A 21,234-nucleotide genomic window follows, 5' to 3' on the forward strand; every position below is an offset into this window, starting at 1 on the left:
AGTGCCAAAGAGCCCCAGTAATACGCCAGCAGCCCCCCCATCAGCTCCTGCCCCCCGCGCCTCCTGCCCCCCCCCCGCTGCCCTGCTGATCAGCGCTGTCTCCTCTTCCCCCCCCCCCCCCGATCAGCTGTTTTGTGGTGTGCAGGAGGCTCTGGGCGGCTGGGGGGAGGAGCGAGGGCACTGCAGGCTCAGGGGAGAGGGCGGGAAGGGGTGGAGTGGGGGCAGAGCCAGGGCTTGAGCAGTGAGCACCCCCCGGCGCACTGAAAAGCTGGTGCTTGTCGCTCCAGCCCGGGAGTCGGTGCCTAGACAAGGAGCCGCATGTTAACTTCTGAAGAGCCGCACGGCGCTCCGGAGCCCCAGGTTGGCCACTCCTGCTCTGGGGGGGCCCGGCCCTGCTCCAACCCCTGGCCAGGAGAGTAGCTTGCTCAGGGGGGCGGGAATGGGACATGGGGCTTTTCCCCTCTAGGAGGTGTTGGCCCAAGGGTGGGGGACTGGCTGGCTGGGGGGGAGGGTGCGGAATAGACCCCCCCCCCCTCGAGGCGGGGGTCGCGGGCTCTGATCCGGCACAAGAGCTCATCACAGATCCCCGCCCTGCTGGTGGCAGACACGCCGGGGCTGGCTGGCGAGCCCAGCTGTTTAGAAGCGAAAGTGTCTCGCTGGGTGAAAGAGGAACCCCGGGGTCCGGTTACGGTCTCCTTGCGTCACCTCCTCCTGGCGAGCGGCGCAGGCCGGCAAGGTAAGAATCCACCTGGATCTGCCCTGTGCCCCCCCATGTGGCTGGAGCTGGGGGGGGAGGGGGTGAATTCCTGCTGGAGTGGCTGCAGCCACCAATGGATAGCTGCCTTTTCCCTGGACTGGGAGGGGAGTGGGGTGTAGTGGTTGGAGCGGGGTGGGGTGGGGCTGGGAGCCAGGACTCCTGGGTCCTATTCCCCAGGTCTGGCAGGGGAGTGGGGTCTAGCGGGTGAGAGCTGGGGGGCTGGGAGCCAGGACTCCTGGGTCCTATTCCCCAGGTCTGGCAGGGGAGTGGCGTCTAGTGGGTGAGAGCGGGGGGCTGGGAGCCAGGACTCCTGGGTCCTATTCCCCAGGTCTGGCAGGGGAGTGGGGTCTAGCGGGTTAGAGCTGGGGGGCTGGGAGCCAGGACTCCTGGGTCCTATTCCCCAGGTCTGGCAGGGGAGTGGCGTCTAGTGGGTGAGAGCGGGGGGCTGGGAGCCAGGACTCCTGGGTTCTTCCTCCCCTCCCTACTCTTAACCCCACGCTGCTCCCACCCCTGCTGCGATTTTATTTTAAATCCAGCAAGTGCCGCAACTGGGCTGCTGCCCATTGGCCACAAGGGGCGCTCGGTGCATTTCCCAGAGCACCCCCCCCCCCGCCCCGGCCAGGTGGGGGAAGAAGGGGGGGCTCCCTCCCCGCCCCAGATCCGGTGAGGTGCTGGGAATAGGGAAGTGGTTCTGTTGTAGCGGAAAAAGGGCCTGTCAGTCACGGGGCCGAAACAGGTAGTGGTTTGGGGGGGGGGGGTGAGACAGGGGATCCCAGCCTGGAACTTGAATGGATCCAGTTGCCCCTGCACGTGGTATTCCCCCCCCCCTCCGGCCACGCTCCCCCCGCCACTGGGGTCCCACAGGCCAAGGATGGGGGCCAGAGAATAGAAAGATGGGGCAGGGGGGGACACGGGGGCCCTGCCCCACTCGGGGGTGTCGGCTCGGATCCAGCCCAACGCGGTGACGAGGGGGGAGTAGGTTCTAGGTTCTTGCTGCCCCCCCACCCCCCCGACTGAAATCGCTTCGAGCCCTGGGGCCGCCCCGCCAGCACCTACAGACTCCAGGGAGAAAGGGGAATAGAACCCAGGAGTCCTGACTCCTTGCCCCCACCCCACCTGCCTCCCCTAGGTGGGGATAGAACCCAGGAGTCCTGGCTCCCTCACGCTGCCTCGCTCTACCCATTAGACCCCACTCCCTTCCCGCAGCTGGGGAGAGAACCCAGGAGTCCTGGCTCCCTCCAGCCCCCTCGCTCTACCCATTAGACCCCACTCCCTTCCCGCAGCTGGGGAGAGAACCCAGGAGTCCTGGCTCCCAGCCCCACCCCCTGGTCTAACCCACTAGCCCCCACTCCCTTCCCGGAGCTGGGGAGAGAACCCAGGAGTCCTGGCTCCCAGCCCCACCCCCGGTCTAACCCACTAGCCCCCACTCCCTTCCCGGAGCTGGGGAGAGAACCCAGGAGTCCTGGCTCCCTCCAGCCCCCTCGCTCTACCCATTAGACCCCACTCCCTTCCCGGAGCTGGGGAGAGAACCCAGGAGTCCTGGCTCCCAGCCCCACCCCCTGGTCTAACCCACTAGCCCCCACTCCCTTCCCACCGCTGGGGAGAGGACCCAGGAGTCCGGAGGCCGCTGGCGGGCACTAGGACCCGCAGGCGGAGGGCGGGGCGGCAGCTGTCAGTGCGTACAAAGGCAGCACCATGGAGGGCTCAGAGCCGGAGGATGGCACTGCAGGGAGGACACAGCGGAGGGCAGCCGGGAACCCCGGAGTCCTGGGAGCCCAGGGCCGAGCAGGTACCGCGCCCCCCGCCGGGCCCGATCCGCCCCCTCCCGCACCACTGCCGGGCTGCGTGGCCCTGGGGGTGCTGGGCTGGGAGCTGCGCACCTGGCTGGGCGCTTCCAGGACTCCTGGGTTCTATGTTGGGTTCTGGGTGGGGAGGTCTGGGAGCCAGGACTCCTGGGTTCTCTCCCCAGCTCTGGGAGGGGAGTGGGGTCTGCTGGGTTAGAGCGGGGGGAGGGGCTGGGAGCCAGGACTCCTGGGTTCTCTCCCCAGCTCCGGGAGGAGAGTGGGGTCTGGGAGCCAGGACTCCTGGGTTCTCTCCCCAGCTCCGGGAGGAGAGTGGGGTCTGGGAGCCAGGACTCCTGGGTTCTCTCCCCAGCTCTGGGAGGGGAGTGGGGTCTGGGAGTCAGGACTCCTGGGTTCTCTCCCCAGCTCTGGGAGGGGAGTGGGGTCTGCTGGGTTAGAGCGGGGGGAGGGGCTGGGAACCAGGACTCCTGGCTTCTCTCCCCGGCTCTGGGAGGGGAGTGGGGTCTGGTGGGTTAGAGCAGGGGGGTCTGGGAGCCAGGACTCCTGGGTTCTTTCCCCAGCTCTGGGAGGAGAGTGGGGTCTGGGAGTTAGGACTCCTGGGTTCTCTCCACAACTCTGGGAGGAGAGTGGGGTCTGGGAGCCAGGACTCCTGGGTTCTCTCCCCAGCTCTGGGAGGGGAGTGGGGTCTGGTGGGTTGAAGTTGGCGGGGGAAGGGATCTAGGACTCCCTGTGCGGAGGGGGGGGGGGGGGGGAGACACACCAGTTGCTCTGATATGTAGAAGCTGGAGCAAATTCAGCGTCTGAGAAATTTTCCATTTCCATCTCTGCTCGGTTAACCCCTTCGCGGCCCTTCCTGCTTGCATGAGAACAGGTGCTTCCCTGTCGGAGCCCAGCCTGGCATCCTGCCCCCGCCCTGCCAGCCAGGGGCCCATCTAGCCCGGTCTCTGGCCCCTGTTCTGGGCCTGGGGTTAACGCCTCTCCTGGCTGGGGGCTGCGATCTGCTCTAAGAACTAGGGCTGCGTTTCCACCCTGGCTGGACTCTTATGCTCTGAAGTAATAGCACCTGCTTGTCCGGCTGGTCTCGTTTACATGAGACCGGGTCACACCCATGCGTCGGGGCATCTCTCAGCCGGGGTCAGGCAGCTCCGCATGGCCCTAATCGGTGCAGGGCACCTTCTGGGAGTGGCCAGATGGGCCCAGAGTTCTGTATGGGGGGGCTGGGAGCCAGGACTCCTGGTTCTGTCCCCAGCTCTGGGAGGGGGGTGGGTTCTGGTGGGTTAGAACAGCGGGGGCTGGGAGCCAGGACTCCTGGGTTCCATCCCCAGCTCTGGGAGGGGAGTGGGGGCTGTTGGGTTAGAACAGCGGGGGCTGGGAGCCAGGACTCCTGGGTTCCATCCCCAGCTCTGGGAGGGGAGTGGGGGCTGGTGGGTTAGAACAGCGGGGGCTGGGAGCCAGGACTCCTGGGTTCCATCCCCAGCTCTGGGAGGGGAGTGGGTTCTGGTGGGTTAGAACAGCGGGGGCTGGGAGCCAGGACTCCTGGGTTCCATCCCCAGCTCTGGGAGGGGAGTGGGGGCTGGAGGGTTAGAGCAGGGGGGGCTGGGAGCCAGGACTCCTGGGTTCCATCCCCAGCTCTGGGAGGGCCGGGGTGACGGCTTTACGTGATGGCGGCCGGTCAAGGGCAGAGCTGGGTCTAATCTCATGGCCATGCTCGCCCACGCATCTTATCTCTGCTTCACCTTGGCTACTCGCCTCTGGAAGCGGGGAGGGGGGCGCCGGGAGGCGCCAACATGGGAACACAGCTACTGTGGGCTGGGAATGAACCAGGATGAGAGCCCAGGGCTGGCCCCAATGCCCCAGGGCGATGCTAGGGGGCACGGCAGAGGGCTCAGTAGGGGGCGCTCTCCCCTGGTGGTCAGGGCTGGCCCCAATGCCCCAGGGCGATGCTAGGGGGCACGGCAGAGGGCTCAGTAGGGGGCGCTCTCCCCTGGTGGTCAGGGCTGGCCCCAATGCCCCAGGGCGACGCTAGGGGTTGCTGTCCTGCAGGGTGCTGAGCTCAGGTGCTGTTCACCTGTGATTTTCCCAAGACCGGAGGGCTCTCAGGACGGGCTCCGTCTGTTCTTCATGTCCCCGCGTCCAGCCGCCCTGCCCTGGGTAATGAGCCAAGGCTTCTGAAGCGGGCGGGAAAGTGTCTCGCTCCCTGCCGGAAGGCAGCCGGGTAACCGTGAACACCTGGCCCGCCATAGAATCTCAGGGTTGGAAGGGACCTCAGGAGGTCATCTAGTCCAACCCCCTGCTCAAAGCAGGACCAGTCCCCAATTTTTGCCCCAGATCCCTAAATGGCCCCCTCAAGGACTGAACTCCCAACCCTGGGTTTAGCAGGCCCATGCTCAAACCATTGAGCTATCCCTCCCCCCTTGTCTGTGGGGCATCGGCACGACCCGGTGCGGTGCAGCCCCGGCTTTCTGCAGGTGTGCCGTGGGGATGGTCCGGCCAGGCCGGGCCCATGAGACGGTTGATAAACGAGATGGATCTAACCTCTTCTGTCTCCAGAAGACGAGACGCACCGGCCTGGGCCGATCTGAGACAGATTCCACCCCCGTCCGCTCTCAGCTCTGCCAGTGCCCCTCCCTCCTGACCTGTGTGGCCCCCCCTTCCCCCAGCTGTGCCAGGGCCGGCCCCCTTCTCCCCACATAAGCCGGGGGCTTGCAATGACTTTTGCAGTGCTGGGGGAGGGGGGGGGGGGATCTCTTCCCTGTCAACCGCTTGAAGTCTGAGCTGGTGTGCGGTGATCTGGGGACATCCCCTGGCAATTATTTACAGACGCTGGATTAAATGGCTGGCTCCCAACAACTCAGCTAGCTGCGTGCCCTGCTGCCAAGGGGCAGAGCACGGGTGCGCTCCCTTCCCATCATGTTGGGTTAGAGCAACGGGGGGCTGGGAGCTAGGACTCCTGGGTTCTCTCCTGGCTCTGGGAGAGGAGTGGGGTCTAGTGGGTTAGAGCGGGGGGGCTGGGAGCCAGGACTCCTGGGTTCTCTCCTGGCTCTGGGAGGGGAGTGGGGTCAAGTGGTTAGAGCAGGGGGGCCTGGGAGCTAGGACTCCTGGGTTCTCTCCTGGCTCTGGGAGGGGAGTGGGATCTAGTGGTTAGAGCAGGCAGGCTGGGAGCCAGCACTCCTGGGTTCTGCCCTCGGAGGGGGGATGGGGTTGGCTGGCATGCAGCATCTAGTCACTGCCTGAGTGCAGACCCTGGCTGGCTGGGCTGCTGGGGGGTTGGGGGTGGATAATTTGTCCTGCGTCAGGGAAGCACCAAGTGATCCCTGTCATTTCCCTCTCCTAAGCAGGTTTCCCGCATTTACTGGCCTTCCTGTTGCTGGGAAATCGAGACCGGAACTGAGCCGTGCTTAGGGTGCTGGGCTGGGTGATCCAGATTCCTGGGTTCTATCCCTGCCTCTGGGAGGGGAGCGGGGTTTAGTGGTTACAGCAGGAGCAGGGCTGAGAGCCAGGACGCCTGGGTTCTATCTCTGGCTCTGCCTTAGACTCCCTGTGGGACCTTGCGCAAGTCCTGGGTCTCTCTGAGCCTCAGCTTCCCCAGCTGTAAAAGGGGCAGAGTGTTCTTGCCTTTGTCCGGTTAGGCTGTGAGCCCTGCGGGGCAGGGGCTGGCTCCCGCTGTGGGTCTGGGCAGCACCCGGCACTACGGGGCCCCAACGTTTTGTAGGGTGAAGGTGCTAATGCAATAGAAAAACTCAACTGTAATGCATGCAGCTGAGAGACACCACAGCGGGGCCAGCCCTAGCTGCCAGGGGAGAGCGCCCCCCTACTGAGCCTTTGCCCTGATCCCCGCAGCACAGCGGCCCCTAGTGTCACACTGGGGCATCGGGGCCGGCCCTGGCTGCCAGGGGAGAGCGCCCCCTACCGAGCCCCCCCAGTCCTTACAGCACACGGCTTCCAACCGCAGTGAACCAGAAAGAGCCAGAAAAGGAAGTTCTTTGAAAAGCGACAGGACATGCTAAGGTCACCTCCAGACCGCTCTTTAAAATAGCCCAGCTGCTTACGGCAAGTAATGTTCCCTCTGAGACGCAGAGGAGGCTGGGAAAGGGGTTGGGCGGCCATTCCTCAGCTGCCCCCACCCCGAGGTGGCTGCATCTCAGGGCCAGGTGAGCCGTCCCCCGTGCGGTGTTTGGACTCATAGACTATCAGAGTTGGAAGGAACCTCAAAAGATCATCTGGTCCAACCCCCTGCTCAAAGCAGGCCCAATCCCCAAATTTTTTTTGCCCCAGATCCCTAAATGGCCCCCTCAAGGATTGAACTCACAACCCTGGGTTTAGCAGGCCAATGCTCAAACCACTAAGCTATCTCTCCCACCGATTTATGTGCGGTTGTTCCCCAGCTGCCCCGCCCCAGAAGTGGCTGCATCTCGGCGTCCCTGTACAGCTGTTCCCTTGGTTCCCCACCCCAGAGCCAGCCCAGTCGCCGCTTGTCCTCCCCTGTTGTTCGTTGTGATGTGGAAAATGGTTTGGGCTGTTGTAAATTCAAGAGCAGCTTTGCTTCCTGGCTATTGACAAGGGCTCATAAACACACAGGCTTCCTTTTGTCTTTCGCTATTTCAGAGAGGAAATTGCTCTCCAGTCTGCTTATGGTTCCCACAAGCCGCAACCCTGAGGCGGGAACCCAGGCATCCGGGGTAGCAAAGCCGTAAATTATAGCCCTGGGAGTCGGCAGCTGCCACAGAGGGGTCATTAAGTCTGGGACATCTGAGCCATGCCATTTGGGGACGGGAGGGTCTCGGGATGGTGGCAGGCTGGGACCCAGGAGTCCGGGACCACAGTGCTGAGAGTTGATCTCGAGGGGCCCCGTATTTCCCAGGGAGTGAAGGGGATGGGAAGGAGGCATCCAGGGCAGAGAGAAAGGATTGGTATGCGAACTCCCCGCCTGCCCCCCGGCCTGAGCTCCCTCTGGCCTGCCATCTCCACCCCCCTTGCCTAACCCCCGTCCTGTCTCCCTTCTCCCCGCAGGGCCTGATGGAGTGGCACCGGGCCCGCCAGGTCTATCTGGTGACGGGCGGCTGCGGGTTTCTGGGCTCCCATCTGGTGCGGATGCTGGTGGAGCGGTCGCCCAACGTGGCCGAGGTCCGTGTCTTCGATCTGCAGCTGGATCCGGCCCTGGGGCAGCTGGGGACAGGTGAGGTGCGGGGTGTGCACCCTCCCCCCCAATTCCCTCCAGCAGGGGGCAGGGCTGCATGGGGCTGTACCCCAGGGTTGAAACAGTCCCTTGGGGGAACCCCACCAGTAGGCCAGACCCCCAAGGGACCCCGCCCCCTTCCTTCAGGGTTGGCCCCGTGGCCTCCCCACCTCCTAGGCTGAGCTGTAGGTCTCCAAACCATCCCCCCCGCCCTCCCGGGACAGCTGTGAAAAGAACAGAGGGAAACTGAGGCAGAGTGGGATTCTGGAAAATATTATAGGAAATTCCCACTTCATCCCTCCCCTCCCCCTTGGAGGCCAAACCAAGCAGGGGCGTGTTAACCCGTGTCCCGGGGGGAGTTCAAAGCCGCCCACATTATCTGCCAGCCACTTTCAGATCCTTCCAGCTTGGTTTCTTAACCACCAAACTCAGGGGCTGACGCTCCGTGCGGAGCAGTTTTCCCCTCCCCCCGGTAGGGCTGCTCCGTTAGATGATGCTAACTGGGTGTATGGGGGGAGGGGGAAGTTTTCATGCCCCCTCCCCACCGAGCACCCATCTGCCACCCTGAAACCTTTGGGTGTGAAAGTGGGCTGGGTCCTGCCATGACCCCCTCCCCTCATCTGCCAGGGGGTGAGGGGGGCAGGGGACTCACCTTCCCCCATGGCTCAGCTGGCTTGGGGTGCCCATCCCCCTAAGCTGTGGGGGAGGGAGGGAAGGACCCCCTGAGTATCTGGGGGAAGGGGCAGTGTAAGTTTGTCCCCCTGCAAAGTTGGGTCTTAACTGAGCCCTATCCCTGGGGCTCTGCTGGCCAGGGGTGCAGGGTGCTCCCCCACATTGGCAGGTCCCCTCCAGGGCTGTGTGCATGCAAGGGCCCCGTTGCCCTCCTGCCCAGGGCAGGGTCCTCTTCCCCCCCCTGCCCCCCGGGAGGCTGCGATTTGGGCTCTGTTGGTTAAGGGAACCCCCCGGGGCCGTGTCACACTCTGAGCAGGTGTCTCTGTGGCCGGCCGCCACCTCTCGGCTGCTTTCCCCTTCCCTGGGGCTTCTCCCGCGACCCGGCCAGGGTGAGCCAGCCCGCGTCTCCTGCCATGGGCTCCGATCCCACCGGGCTCGGCTGTCCCGGCCAGGGCGGGCAGGCTGGGAGCTTGCTCCCTGGGTCACGGCCGCGAGCTGCAGGCACGCCCGTGTGACTCATGTCTCGCGTGCAGAGCCGGCTGGGGCTTGGTCCCGCTCACGGGCCAGGGTTGCTGATGGGCGTCCTGAGGCTCAAGGGCCTTTCCTCTGTGTTAGGGGCAAAGCCTGGGGAGGGACCGTCCGCTCCCTGCCATTTCAGCTGTTTGCACTTTCAATGACGTCTCCGCTCTGAGCCCTGGTTTGAACTTTCAGCTGGCACAGCTCCAGGGCCTGACTTGTGGCTCGAAGTGACGCTGTCCTTCCCGAGGAGGGCATCCAAGCTGGGGAGCCCCCACTTCCCACCCCCTGCCCGAGCCGTCCTCTGTCTGTCCAGGGATCTGAGCCAAATAGCTCCGCACCTGGGCCCTTAGCCCGGGTCCCACGGCCCTGCAGCGTTGGAGGGGGTTGGAACAGAATCCCAGGACTGGAAGGGACCTCGAGAGGTCGTCCAGTCCCGTCCCCTGCACTCACGGCAGGACTGAGTATAATCTAGACCGTCCCTGACAGGTGTTTGTCCAACCGGCTCTTAAAAAATCCCTAATGATGGAGATTCCACAACCGCCCTGGGCAATTTCTTCCAGGGCTTAACCACCCTGACAGGTAGGAAGTTTTTCCTGATGTCCAACCTAAACCCACCTTGCTGCAATTAAGCCCACTGCGTCTTGTCCTATCCTCAGAGGTTAAGAAGAACAATTTTTCTCCCTCCTCCTTGTAACGACATTTTACAGACTTGAAAACTGTTCTCATGTCCCCTCTCAGTCTTCTCTTCTCCAGACTAAACAAACCCAGTTCTTTCAATCTTCCCTCACAGCTCATGGGTTCTAGACCTTGAATCATTTTTGTTGCTCTTTACCGGACTCTCTCCAATTTGTCCACATCCTTCCTGAAATGTGGCACCCAGAACTGGACCCGATACTCCACTTGAGGCCTAATTAGAGCGGAAGAATTACTCCTCGTGTCTTGCTGACAACACTCCTGCTGATACAGCCCAGAAGGATGTCCTCCCCCCCCCCCTTTTTTTTTTTTTTTTTTTGCAACAGCGTGACACAGTTGACTCACACTTAGCTTGTGATCCACTCTGACCCCCAGATCCCTGTCCGCAGTCCTCCTTCCTAGGCCGTCATTTCCCATTCTGTGTGTGCATCTGATTGTTCCTTCCTAAGTGGAGTCCTTTGCATTTGTCCTTGTTGAATTTCATCTTACTGACTTCAGACCAGTTCTCCAGTTTGTCCAGAGCATTTTGAATTTTCATCCTATCCTCCAGAGCACTCACAACCCCTCCCAGCTTGGTATCGTCCGCAAACTTATAAGTGTCCTCGCTATGCCATTATCCTGCCAGGTTTCCCTCCATCCGAGAATCTCTCCACCCAGTAGCGGTCTCCCCATTGACCCCACTGGGGACCACAGGAGTCTGAGACCCAGGAGACTCCAGCAGGAGATGGTGCTTGCCGTGGGATCCTCCCTGCCCCCAAGGGGTCTGGCTGGGTGATGGCTTTCCCCCCAGAGATCAATCCCAGAGTTTGCCCTCCCTGGCTGGGCGGCGGATGAGTGATCACCTCCGTTCCGGGCAAACCTGATTTCATCGGACACCTGTGCCCTCTTTTCCTATAAAGGTTGCACCTCCCCCTGAGATCCCTTGCAGGAGGTCTGCCCGCGTGGGAGCCCCCGACCTGGCCCACTCCCCTTCAGCTTACTCTCTGCAAATTTGTCTGCCCGCCGGCCTACGCTCAGCAGCTCCCCCAGCTTCCTGTCCAGCCACGTTCTGCCCTCGTGGGGGCGGATCTCCGAGAGTCGCTCCAACCCGGCCGGATTAAATGAATCCTCCAGCGGCGTGAGCCCTGCACCCGGCCCCCACTTGTGGAGATATTCTCCTGCTGTGGGGGGGTGTGTGTCACACCCTGAGTCCTCTGAACACCCTGATAAGGTGTGAATTCAGACAGCAGCAATGGGGCCTTTGGGAACTTCCCCGGCCACCCACCACTCTCGCTCTGGGACCGAGGAGGGGGTGCGAGGGAGGGGCCGGGCCGCGGGGCTGACCAGGTTCAAAGTGCAGGACTTCTCGCCGGCCATGAGGTCGGCATCCATACCCCCCCACAACCCCTGTAAATTGAGGCAACAATTTGGTATCTTGGCTCCCTGCGGAATGGGCACCCCAGGGCCTTTCCCCAGTTACCCCTCTGTGGGTCCTCTTGCCCCTCCCCTTCTCCAGATCCAGGATCTGCCGGTGCTCACCCCTCTCTCCCTGTCCGAGCGAGAGCGGGGCTTAGGCACCATTCTCCTGCTGTTTCCTTTGACTTTGTTTTTACTGCCCACAAGTCACTTCTCGGCAAATGCTCCTGGTGGATTGTGGATCCCACCTCTGCCACCACCTGTCCTGGAGCCACAGGACCGGTGCTACGCCCCAGGTTTTAAACAGTCTCTTGGAGGGACCCCCGTACCTGGGATGGACCCCCGAGGGGTCCCTCTCTTCCTTCAGGGGCGGCCCTGCAGCCTCCCTGCCTCTGAGACGGAGTGTCTGGGCTCCAGCCCCCCCCTGCTTTGCTCCTCTAGCCTTGCCTGGCGAGTCCAGACCCCTGGGTGTACAGGCATGTCCACGCTGCAGGACCCACGGCACCCAGCTAGCATTGGCAGGGACATCCAGCCACCTTTTCCAAGCAGCGCCAGGTTTGTTGCTCACTTGGCCTCCGGCCCTGGCCCCCCTTAGCTTCGCCCAGAGCCGGGAGTGAGTGCCCAGCTTCCTCCAGGAGCACCCCCCTGCTTTATCCTCTGCTGGTCCCAGCTCGGGCCTCATTCTCCAGGCAGGGCCAGGCTGAGTTCATCCCCGCTTCCCGCGGTTGAGCATCCTGGGTGCTGAGCTTGTCTCTGCGGATCCCTATTGATCTGGGTCATTTTCAACCCGTCCCTTACTGTGTCCGAGTCAGCCCGGTGTCCGACCCCTCCCCACCCCGTCTCCTATGCTGTTCCACGACCAGCGTTAACCCTTTTGTTCCCCCACCCCAGGCAGCCAAGCAAAGTACAGAGGGAAACTGAGGCACACATGGGGGAGGTCCTAAAAATAGTATAGACCATTCCCACTTTGTCTCCAACCCACCTGGCCCCGATTTCCTCCAGCTGGGGGAAGTACACACAGACACACACGGACACTGAAGGAAGTAACATGTTTTGCTGGTTCCTATCCGAGGTTCCTATCTGAGGGCTCGGCATGCAGGTGGTGATCTCAGAGTGAGTGTGTGTGTGTGTGTGTGGGGGGGATCAGACAGCTGCGTGGGGGAGGGCTGTATCTCCAGCTGTTGCCTCTGTGGGTCAACCCAGAACAATAGCATTTGTGTCTGTGTTTTGTGTGTGCTAAGTCACGTAGTGTGTGTGCGTGTTGGGTGGGGGTGGAGGGACTCCCAGCTCCAGAGTGCTCATCACTAGTCCCTAGGATGCCTGGGTTCTGTACCTGGCCCTGGAAGGGGAGTGGGGTCTGGTGGTTAGAACAGGGAGGGGCTGGGAGCCAGGACTCCTGGGTTCTATCCCAGCTCTGGGAGGGGAGTGTGGGCTAGTGGTTAGAGTGGGGGGTGGTGGCTGGAGCCAGGACTCCTGGGTTCTCTCCCAGCTGTAGGAGGGGAGTGGGGTCTGGGGGTTAGAGCAGGCGGATGGAGCGTCTATTTGGTTTCCAGCAGCACCCACGCTGTGTGGTCAGCGTTTGCCTCGTGCCTGACCCCTTGGGGGCAGCGGAGAGCTGCTCCCAGGCAGGACCAGAAGCTGTCAGTGAGCTGGAGGCAGGAACAGAATTGATTCGATCCTGAGCTGGCTGGGCCCTGATATTTATGGTCTTGGGCCAGGCTCTGGACTCGTTCACCTTGGCAACACCCCAGCATAACCCAGGCAGGCCTTTAACCGGAATCCTGCTCCCGCCAGCCCCTGCCCAAAGAGAGAGAGGTGAAATGGGAGAGCCAGCAAAAAGAGGGGTGCAGATCAGGGCTGGGCTGGCAGGAGGGTGCGGGTCGGGTGTGAGGGGCACCGGCAGAGCTGGGGGGGCAGGGCTGGGCTGGCAGGGGGCTGCGGGTCGGGAGCGAGGGGCACTGGCAGGGCTGGGGGGGGGGAGCCCAGGGCTGGGCTGGCAGGGGGCTGCGGGTTGGGAGTGAGGGGTGGGGGCAGGGCTGGGCTGGCAGGGGGCTGTGGGTCGGGAGTGAGGGGCACCGGCAGGGCTGGGGGGCAGGGCTGGCCTGGCAGGGGGCTGCGGGTCGGGAGCGAGGGGCACCGGCAGGGCTCGGGGGGGAGCCCAGGGCTGGGCTGGCAGGGGGCTGTGGGTCGGGAGCGAGGGGCACCGGCAGAGCTATGTGTTAGGAAACTTCCATTGGAAGAAACTGGCTTTCAAACTTGCTTTGCTCCATAAGATAAATTAATCACTGCTCCGTTTCTAAATGCCTGGAGAGTTTCCACTGGATTCCTGACTGGAGCCAATTAAACAGGGAATCAAGTTTTTTCTGAGAAAATTGAGTTGAGAAATCACCTTTCATCTGGGCCTCAAATCCCACCCCACACCCCCCGGAGCCAGCAGTCCCCACCCTGGGGCTGGATCAGGGCCGGCGCCTCCTAGAGGCGAAAGGCGCCCTGTCCTGTTTCCCATTTCCCAAATCTCCCGTGCTTGCGTGATCCTCTCTCTGCGGGAGGATGTCCCATTGTCTGTTTCTCTCTGGTGGCTCATATCGGAAAATGTGTTTCAAGGCCGGAGGAACGTCTCCTTCCCCCGAAGGCCGAGGAAACAGCTGGAAGGCAGGGATGGAGAGACACGAAGGGGTCAGGTGGTGGCCGGACAGGAATGCGGAGGGGGGCTGGCACTGGATGGGAGCCAGGAATCCTGGATGACACCCGGCCCAGCTGGCAGGAAAGAGGACTGTCAAGACACCAGTAAAAGAAGTGACCCCACTCTGTTCCCAGAGCGAGGGAGAGAACCCAGGAGTCCGGGCTCCCAGCCCCCCTGCTCTAACCACCAGACCCCACTCCCCTCCCAGAGCTGGGGAGAGAACCCAGGAGTCCGGGCTCCCAGCTCCCCTGCTCTAACCACCAGACCCCACTCCCCTCCCAGAGCTAGGGAGAGAACCCAGGAGTCCGGGCTCCCAGCCCCCTGCCCCATTTCAAGCCATCTCACCGGGGCTCTGTCTCTCTGTTTCAGAGAAGGTGAAGGTGAACCTGATCCGGGGGGACATCAGTAGCCCCACGGACGTTGGGGCTGCCGTGAAGGGGGCGGACGTGGTGATCCACGCAGCCAGCTTGGTGGACGTGTGGGGCAGGGTCCCGCCCGAGAAGATCACAGAGGTGAACGTTCACGGTATGGGAAGGGGCTGGGGCAGCTCACGTCGCTGGGGGTGGGGGGGCGCTTTGCTGCAGGGAGCGCGGCGGGGTGCTCTCCCCTGGCAGCCAGCCTTCTTGCCTCGCGCTCGATAGCGCCCCCTGCTGGCTCTGGTGTAGCCGGGAACACCCCCCCGCACCCCGAACAGCCAGCACCTCCTTGAGGCTGAGCCTGGGACTGCAATCCTGAACGTCTCCTCTCCTTTCCCGCTCCTCGGAGCGATCTCCGCTGCTCTTGGCTCGGGCCGTCTGTCTCGCCTCCAGGTTTCCACGGAAAACCCTGAGCTTTGGAAAATCCCTCCCATGCAGCCCAGTGACTAAAGAGGGAAGAGGCTGCAGGTGACGCCTCTGCGAGCTCTTTACCAAACACAAATAGCGTTACTGGGTGGGCCAGTGAATCCGGGGGGGCCCACTAGCCCCCGCACGAGCCCTGCCCAAGGTCCCGGCCCCAGCAGCCTGATCCACCTCTTCTGAGGAACAGAGAATGATTCCCGAGCTGGAGAATTTAGGTGCAGAAGGGAAACTGAGGTACCGTGGAGTCCTGGCTCCCAGCTCCCACCCCTCTGGCTGCTCCGGGACCTGGTGCAGGGGCTGGGTTGTGGAGGAGAAGGCTCTCATGCCAGGCAGAGTTAGGGGTGCTCAGATACCTGATTAACCTCATGTTTTCCTTTCCCCCAACCCCCACCTCCAGGGACCAAGAATGTGATTGACGCCTGCATTGAGCATGGGACCCAGTATCTGATCTACACCAGCAGCATGGAGGTTGTGGGCCCCAACACCAAGGGGGATCCCTTCTTCAGGTACCTAGGCTCCTGGCTCCCAGCCTCCCCGCTCTAACCACAAGACCCTAGTCCCCTCCTAGAGCCAGAGACAGAACCCAGGCGTCCTAGGGGTTAAAGGCCCTCATCCTTAGCAAGGAACAACCAGTTGCACACACACAAAATGGGAAATGACGGCCTAGGAAGGAGGACTGCGGACAGGGATCTGGGGGTCAGAGCGGATCACAAGCTAAATATGAGTTCAAAGTGTCACACTGTAGCAAAAAAAGCAAATATCCTTCTGGGCTGTATCAGCAGGAGTGTTGTCAGCAAGACACGAGCAGTAATTCTTCCGCTCTACTCCGCGCGGATACGGTCTTAGCTGGAGTATCGGGTCTGGTTCTGGGCGCCACATTTCAGGAAAGATGTGGACAAATGGGAGAGAGTCCAGAGAAGAGCAACAAAAACGATTCAAGGTCTAGAAGCCATGAGCTGTGAGGGAAGATTGAAAGAACTGGGTTTGTTTAGTCTGGAGAAGAGAAGACGGAGAGGGGACATGAGAACAGTTTTCAAGTCTGTAAAAGGTTGTTACAAGGAGGAGGGAGAAAAATTGTTCTTCTTAACCTCTGAGGATAGGACAAGACGCAATGGGCTTAATTGCAGCAAGGGCGGTTTAGGTTGGACATTAGGAAAAACTTTGTAACTGTCAGGGTGGCTAAGGCCTGGAATAACTTGCCCAGGGAGGTGGTGGAGTCTCCATCATTAGGGATTTTTAAGAGCCGGTTGGACAAACCCCTGTCAGGGATGGTCTAGATCAGTGGTTCCCAAATTTAAACAACCCACGAATCCCTTTCACGAAAATATCAGCTCTCGCGAACCCCCTCTGAAAAATGAACATTTCCAGGGATTTTCTCCCTTGCCTGAGCATAAATTACAGATGTGGAGTTCTTCGAAATAATTTGGTACCCTCACTGCACACCATTTAGTATTACATTATTACGTATCGTTACATTATTAATTGTATTACATTATGAAAACGGCAATGCTCTTCCAAGACTTCACGGCTGTAGCTTCTATCTCTTCGATTAAGCCTCCTCCGTGTTTTATCAGGGAGTATCCGACCTGAAATAGCAGGAAGGTATTTAAGAAGCCAATGCAATTAAAGAGTTCCTCCCCCAAGCCTTCGGGTCCTGAGCAGTCCAGGAATACAAACACCCGGCTATAGCAAAGCTTCAAGTTGTTTTGCCAGGAAGTCGTGGTCATGGGCTGCCAGCCCCCACGCCCGGGGTCCCTAGGGATGGCTCTGTCCCTCATTCCCGAATTTTTTCTGAGATGCATTTCACAAACCCTCCAAGGGTTCATGACCCCCCCAGTTTGGGAACCACGGGTCTAGATCATACTTCATCCTGCCGTGAGTGCAGGGGATGGGATCTCTCGAGGTCCCCTCCGGGTCTGTGACTCTGTGGTTCCATGACTCCCCGCCCCTCCCTGCCTGCGGTCTCTGGCTCCCACCCCGGCTCAGCTGTTTCCAGCCCCACCCAGGGCTTCCCTCAGGGGTCCCGCCCCAGCCCCATGGCAACCGCCACATGAAACAAACACACTGCAGGCACTGGGCACGTTGAGCCGTGACGCCCTTCCCGGGTGCCTGGGTCCCGATCCCCATCTTTGTCTCTCCCCGCCCCGGCCCGGGCTACGCCTGTCTGCCATCCCGGATGCCTGGGTCCTGTTCTCATATCCTGAAGCTTTTCAGGAGGCAAGCAGCTGTGCTCTGTCTGTTTTTTGCTGCACACGGTTCCAGCGTGGCCCCTCCAGCTGTGGGTGGCTGGGGACAGCAGCTTCCACCCAGCGCTGGCTGGGGGTTGTTTCAATGTCCCGCCATTGCTTGGAGCCGGCTGGGGAGGTTCCAGGGTGGGGTGGTGGGGAATAGCAGAGGGGGAGAGGCTGGGCAGGTGGCCATGTGTCACGGGGTCCCCGGGCGATGCTCTGGAGCTGCCCCCTACGCAGCCAGGCAGGACTCGGGGGGAGTCTCCTCTCGGGGAGCAGCCTGTCTGCAGGACACACAGCTCCCCCGGCTCCACCTTCCTGGGTCTGACCTTGGAGCATTCAGCCTCCTCTGCCCCTCCGGGCGCTTCCCACAGCCAGTCCGCCCCGGCGGGGTCCTGGGGAAGCCAGAGGGTCCTGCCCCCCAACTCCGCAGTCAGACGGGACTCTCAGCCAGCCAGGAAAACAGAAGGTTTATTAGACAACAGGAACATGGTCTAACACAGAGCTTGTAGGTGAAGAGAACAGGACCCCTCAGCCGGGTCCATTTTGGGGGGCAGTGAGCCAGACAACCATGTCTGCACCTCACTCCACGTCCCCAGCCAGCCCCCAACTAACTCACCCTCCAGCCCCTCCTCCTCTGGGCTTTGTCCCTTTCCCGGGCCAGGACGTCACCTGATTCCTTTGTTCTCCAACCCTTTAGCTCTCACCTTGCGGGGGGAAGGGCCAGGCCATCAGTTGCCAGGAGACAGAGTGTCGGCCATTTATGTACAGTGGCCCTTTGCTCTGCAACAATTACAACCTCTTATCCCACCACCTAGAGACTTAAGAAATGCCTAGGGGAAACTGAGGCACCCCTACAGTATTCAGAGGAAACATTAAGAACAGTCCCACTTCATCACACCATGGTCCAGAGCAAGACGGGTGGTGGGATCATAGCAGACTGGGAAGGGCTTAAGGGGAGGGGTGCGGGGACTGCCAGAGCTCAGAGCAAGGTGATGGTGGGGGTAGTGGGATCCCAGCAGAGGGGGAAGGGCTTAAGAGGAGGGGTGCGGGGACTGCCAGAACTCAGAGCAGAGGGATGGTGGGGGCTGTGGGATCCTGGAAAGGGGACGGGCAGGAAGGAAGCGGCACTGCCCCTGAGTGTCTGTGTCTTGCCCGTTGCAGGGGGAATGAGGACTCGGCCTATGATGCCCTGCATGAGCAGCCGTACCCTCTGAGCAAGGCGCGGGCCGAGCGCATGGTCATTGAGGCCAATGGGATGCCTGTAAGTAGCCCCCAACCCCCTGGCACAGCCCCTGGGATGGGGAATGAGACCTACGCATCCGTTAGACCCCCCTCGCCATGGACCTCTGCATCCTCTGTCCCGTAACCCCACAGGAGGAAGGAAATGGGACCCAGGTGTCCGAGTCAAGGAACGGTCAGCACCTCTAGGGAGCCCCCCAGCACCAGGGAGGGAGTAAATGGGACTCAGGTGTCCGGGAAAAGAAATGGAACCCAGACATCCAGGACTAGCCCACTAAGGACTCTGCAGCCATTGGGGGGTAGGGGGAGTAGAGATTGGGATGGGGAATGGGACCCAGGCGTCCGGGAGGGCATCACACAGAGCACCCAGCCTCTGGGGAGTGAGGGGATGGGACCCAGGCATCCGGGTTAGGGACTGGGAACCCAGGCATCCGGGTGCTCACCCCCATGTCTACCCACAGCTGGGGGGTGGTCGATGGCTGGTGACCTGCGCCCTGCGCCCCACGGGGATCTATGGGGAGAAACACCCACTAATGAAGGAATTCTACGAGAAAGGGCTGCAGACGGGACGAAGGCTGCTCCGGGCCATTCCCGTCAGCACCGAGCACGGCCGGGTCTACGTGGGTGAGTGACAGCATGGTGCCCCTCACGCCTGACCCACAGCCCCCTGCTAGCCCAGCCCTGCCCCCCTGCCCAGCCCTGCCAGTGCCCCTCACTCCCAACCCGCAGCCCCCTGCTAGCCCAGCCCTGCCCCCCCACTCCAGCCCTGCCGGTGCCCCTCACGCCTGACCCGCAGCCCCCGGCTAGCCCAGATCCCTCCCCCCCCCCCCCCCCAGCTCTGCTAATACTCCTTGGTGGGGGGCGGGTACCGGTGTGGTTTGTGCATGTGGATGCAGGGAGACTGTGCAAATGGGGCGTGGTCCGGAGGCGGGATTATGTGTGTGTAGCACTGCCCCCTGCTGGAGGGGATTGGGCTCGTGTGTGTGTGTGTGTGTGTGTGTCTGAGCGATGTCGCCATCTAGTGGCTGCAGCTCACAGGCAGGATTGAATTCCTGGCCAACCACGGGGAGATGTATCTTTGGGAGGGGGGATGTGAGAGCCCCACTGTCTCCTCCTGGGGCGGATCAGGGCTGGGCATTTGACACCCTCCCCCACCTTGTCTCCCCTGCAGGCAACGTGGCCTGGATGCACGTGCTGGTGGCGCGGCAGATGCAGGACGCCCCGGCGGCCATCGGGGGCCAGGTCTACTTCTGCTACGACGCCTCCCCCTACAAGAGCTACGAGGACTTTAACATGGAGATCCTGGCCTCCTGCGGCTTCCGCCTCGTGGGCTCCCAGCCCGTCGTGCCCTTCTGGCTCCTGCGCTGCCTGGCCTTGGCCAACAACCTCATCCGGCGGCTTCTCCGGCCCTTCTTCTCCTACGCCCCCCTGCTCAACCCGTACACCCTGGCCGTGGCCAGCACCACCTTCACGGTGCAGACGGACAAGGCCCAGCGCCACTTCGGCTACCAGCCCCTCTACACCTGGGAGGAGAGCCGAGCCCGCACTGTGGCCTGGATCCAGGAGGTCGACGCCCAGAGAGAGGCGGGGAAGTAGGGCGGGTGGGAGCCAGAGCGGAGCGGTGGAGTGGGCAGCCGGGTCTTGATTCCAGCCTGCACGTATCTTTGCAATGAATCCAGCTCCGGAGAGAGGGATCCAGATCCAGGTGTTGTTCCAACCCACCAGGGTCAGTGCCAGGGGAGCAGGAAATCCAGATCTGGGTTTTACTTCTGCGGGTGTCAGGGCAGGGGATGTGTTAATCCGGATCCGGCTTTTGATTCAGCCCATGGGTGTCTGAGCAGGGGACGTGGGAATCCGCATCGGGTTTTGCTCTGATCCTGCCTACATCCTTTCAGTGAGTCTGGCTCCATGGAGATGGATTCCGGATCTGGGTTTTGCGTCCAGCCTGTGCCCCTCCATGTCGAGGAATTTGCCAGTCCAGGTCTTGTCTCATCCCAGCACACAGGGGACTTGGGATCCAGATCCGTGTTCGACTCCTGGAGTCCAGCTTCTGCTTCCCCCCCCTAGTGCATGACTGCAGACCAGCCCACTCTGTTTGCAAATGGAGCCAAATCTGGATTTTGTTACCATCCTAGTGCTTTGGTCCAGATCCCCAGTGCACTTTGGGCGAGGAACCGGCTCTACTGTAAAGGGCTCTGGACCTGGAGTCTCCCCCCCCCCCCCCAAGCCCCATGTCATCACAGAGGAGGGTCAAACAGCTGGACCCAGATCGTACTCAAGAAATCTGGGTCCTGGACTCCATTCTCCATGGAGATCCAGCTCTGGGCTTTCCTTCCCACCTATGTATTATCGGCCGGACTGGACTCCATGCTCCATGGAGACCAACCTGGGTATTATACCTCTTGGATTGGAGTCCATGCCCCATGGGACTCCAGCTCCAGGCTTTCCTTCCCCGCATTAATACCTCTAGTCCAAGCATTAATTTCCTCAATAGTTAATAATAATAATTAATAATATTTTATTATGACTAATTCTAATAAGAGGCCTAAAGCCTACAGCCCATTACACGCAGACGCACCAAGCAAAGTCTGGTAACTTATGTGTTAATTAAACTGTTAAAGGATCACTTGATAATGGATAAAAGATTATTTTTGTGGGGTCGGAAGGGGACTGGCTGGTTCAGGGGGTGGGGAAGGAGACACGGGGCCTTTCCCCTCTAGGGGGCGCTGGCTCCCATCTGGCCCCAGGGCAGGGGACGGGCTGGCTCAGGGGGTGGGGAATGGGACACGGGGCCTTTCCCCTTGAGAGCCAGGCTCTGGTCCTGGCTGTGGTGCAGTGACCGGGCCACGGCCAATCCCTCCCCGTCCCCTGTGGCAGCTAAACGAGCCTGGCTCTAATTATCCCCAGCCACCACGCTGCACTCCGGCTGCCAGCCCCCGCGCTTGCTCACCCCTGGCCCTCTGCAACGTGAAACCTGCCTCCCCCGACCGACCGGCACAGTGTGGGCACGGCCGAAGGTCGCCGGGTTTGTTTGCAAATCTTTGACTTTAGTCCATATTTCTTCCGGCTTCTGCTCCCCCCTGCTAGCCCAGCCCTGGGCTCCCTGCCAGCTCTGCCGGGGCCCCTCGCTCCCGACCCGCAGCCCCCTGCCAGCCCAGCCCTGGGCTCCCGCCCCCTCTATTGCTGACCCTCAGTTTTGCCCTGTATCCCCACTGCTGTCCAGAGCAG

General features: G+C 61.5%; 2 protein-coding genes across 5 annotated transcripts in view; one reads left to right on the forward strand and one right to left on the reverse strand.

The window, feature by feature from the left end:
* Positions 1–293: 293 nt before the first annotated feature.
* Positions 294–20,640, forward strand: HSD3B7 (hydroxy-delta-5-steroid dehydrogenase, 3 beta- and steroid delta-isomerase 7). Of its 4 annotated transcripts, none has more exons than XM_048855624.2 (7): positions 294–360; positions 7,570–7,735; positions 14,067–14,222; positions 14,934–15,042; positions 17,929–18,028; positions 18,468–18,630; positions 19,178–20,640. In XM_048855624.2, the coding sequence occupies exons 1-7, from the start codon at positions 319–321 to the stop codon at positions 19,600–19,602; spliced, it is 1,161 nt and encodes a 386-aa protein (XP_048711581.1). In that variant the 5' UTR covers positions 294–318; the 3' UTR covers positions 19,603–20,640. The 4 variants fall into 4 exon arrangements, with proteins under 4 accessions (XP_048711581.1, XP_048711582.1, XP_048711583.1 ...); XM_048855625.2 differs by lacking the exon at positions 294–360 and adding an exon at positions 583–736; XM_048855626.2 differs by lacking the exon at positions 294–360 and adding an exon at positions 1,408–1,493.
* STX1B (syntaxin 1B) overlaps positions 15,977–21,234 on the reverse strand; it is a 51,442-nt gene continuing 46,184 nt past the window's right edge. Inside the window, exon 10 of the mRNA XM_048855636.2 lies at positions 15,977–16,122. Within this exon, the coding sequence (XP_048711593.2) occupies positions 16,024–16,122 (99 nt within the window). The 3' untranslated portion in view covers positions 15,977–16,023. The remainder of the gene's footprint in view (positions 16,123–21,234) is intronic.

The sequence above is a fragment of the Caretta caretta genome, chromosome 6 (assembly GCF_965140235.1).
Source record: "Caretta caretta isolate rCarCar2 chromosome 6, rCarCar1.hap1, whole genome shotgun sequence".
Taxonomy (NCBI): Eukaryota; Metazoa; Chordata; order Testudines; family Cheloniidae; genus Caretta; species Caretta caretta.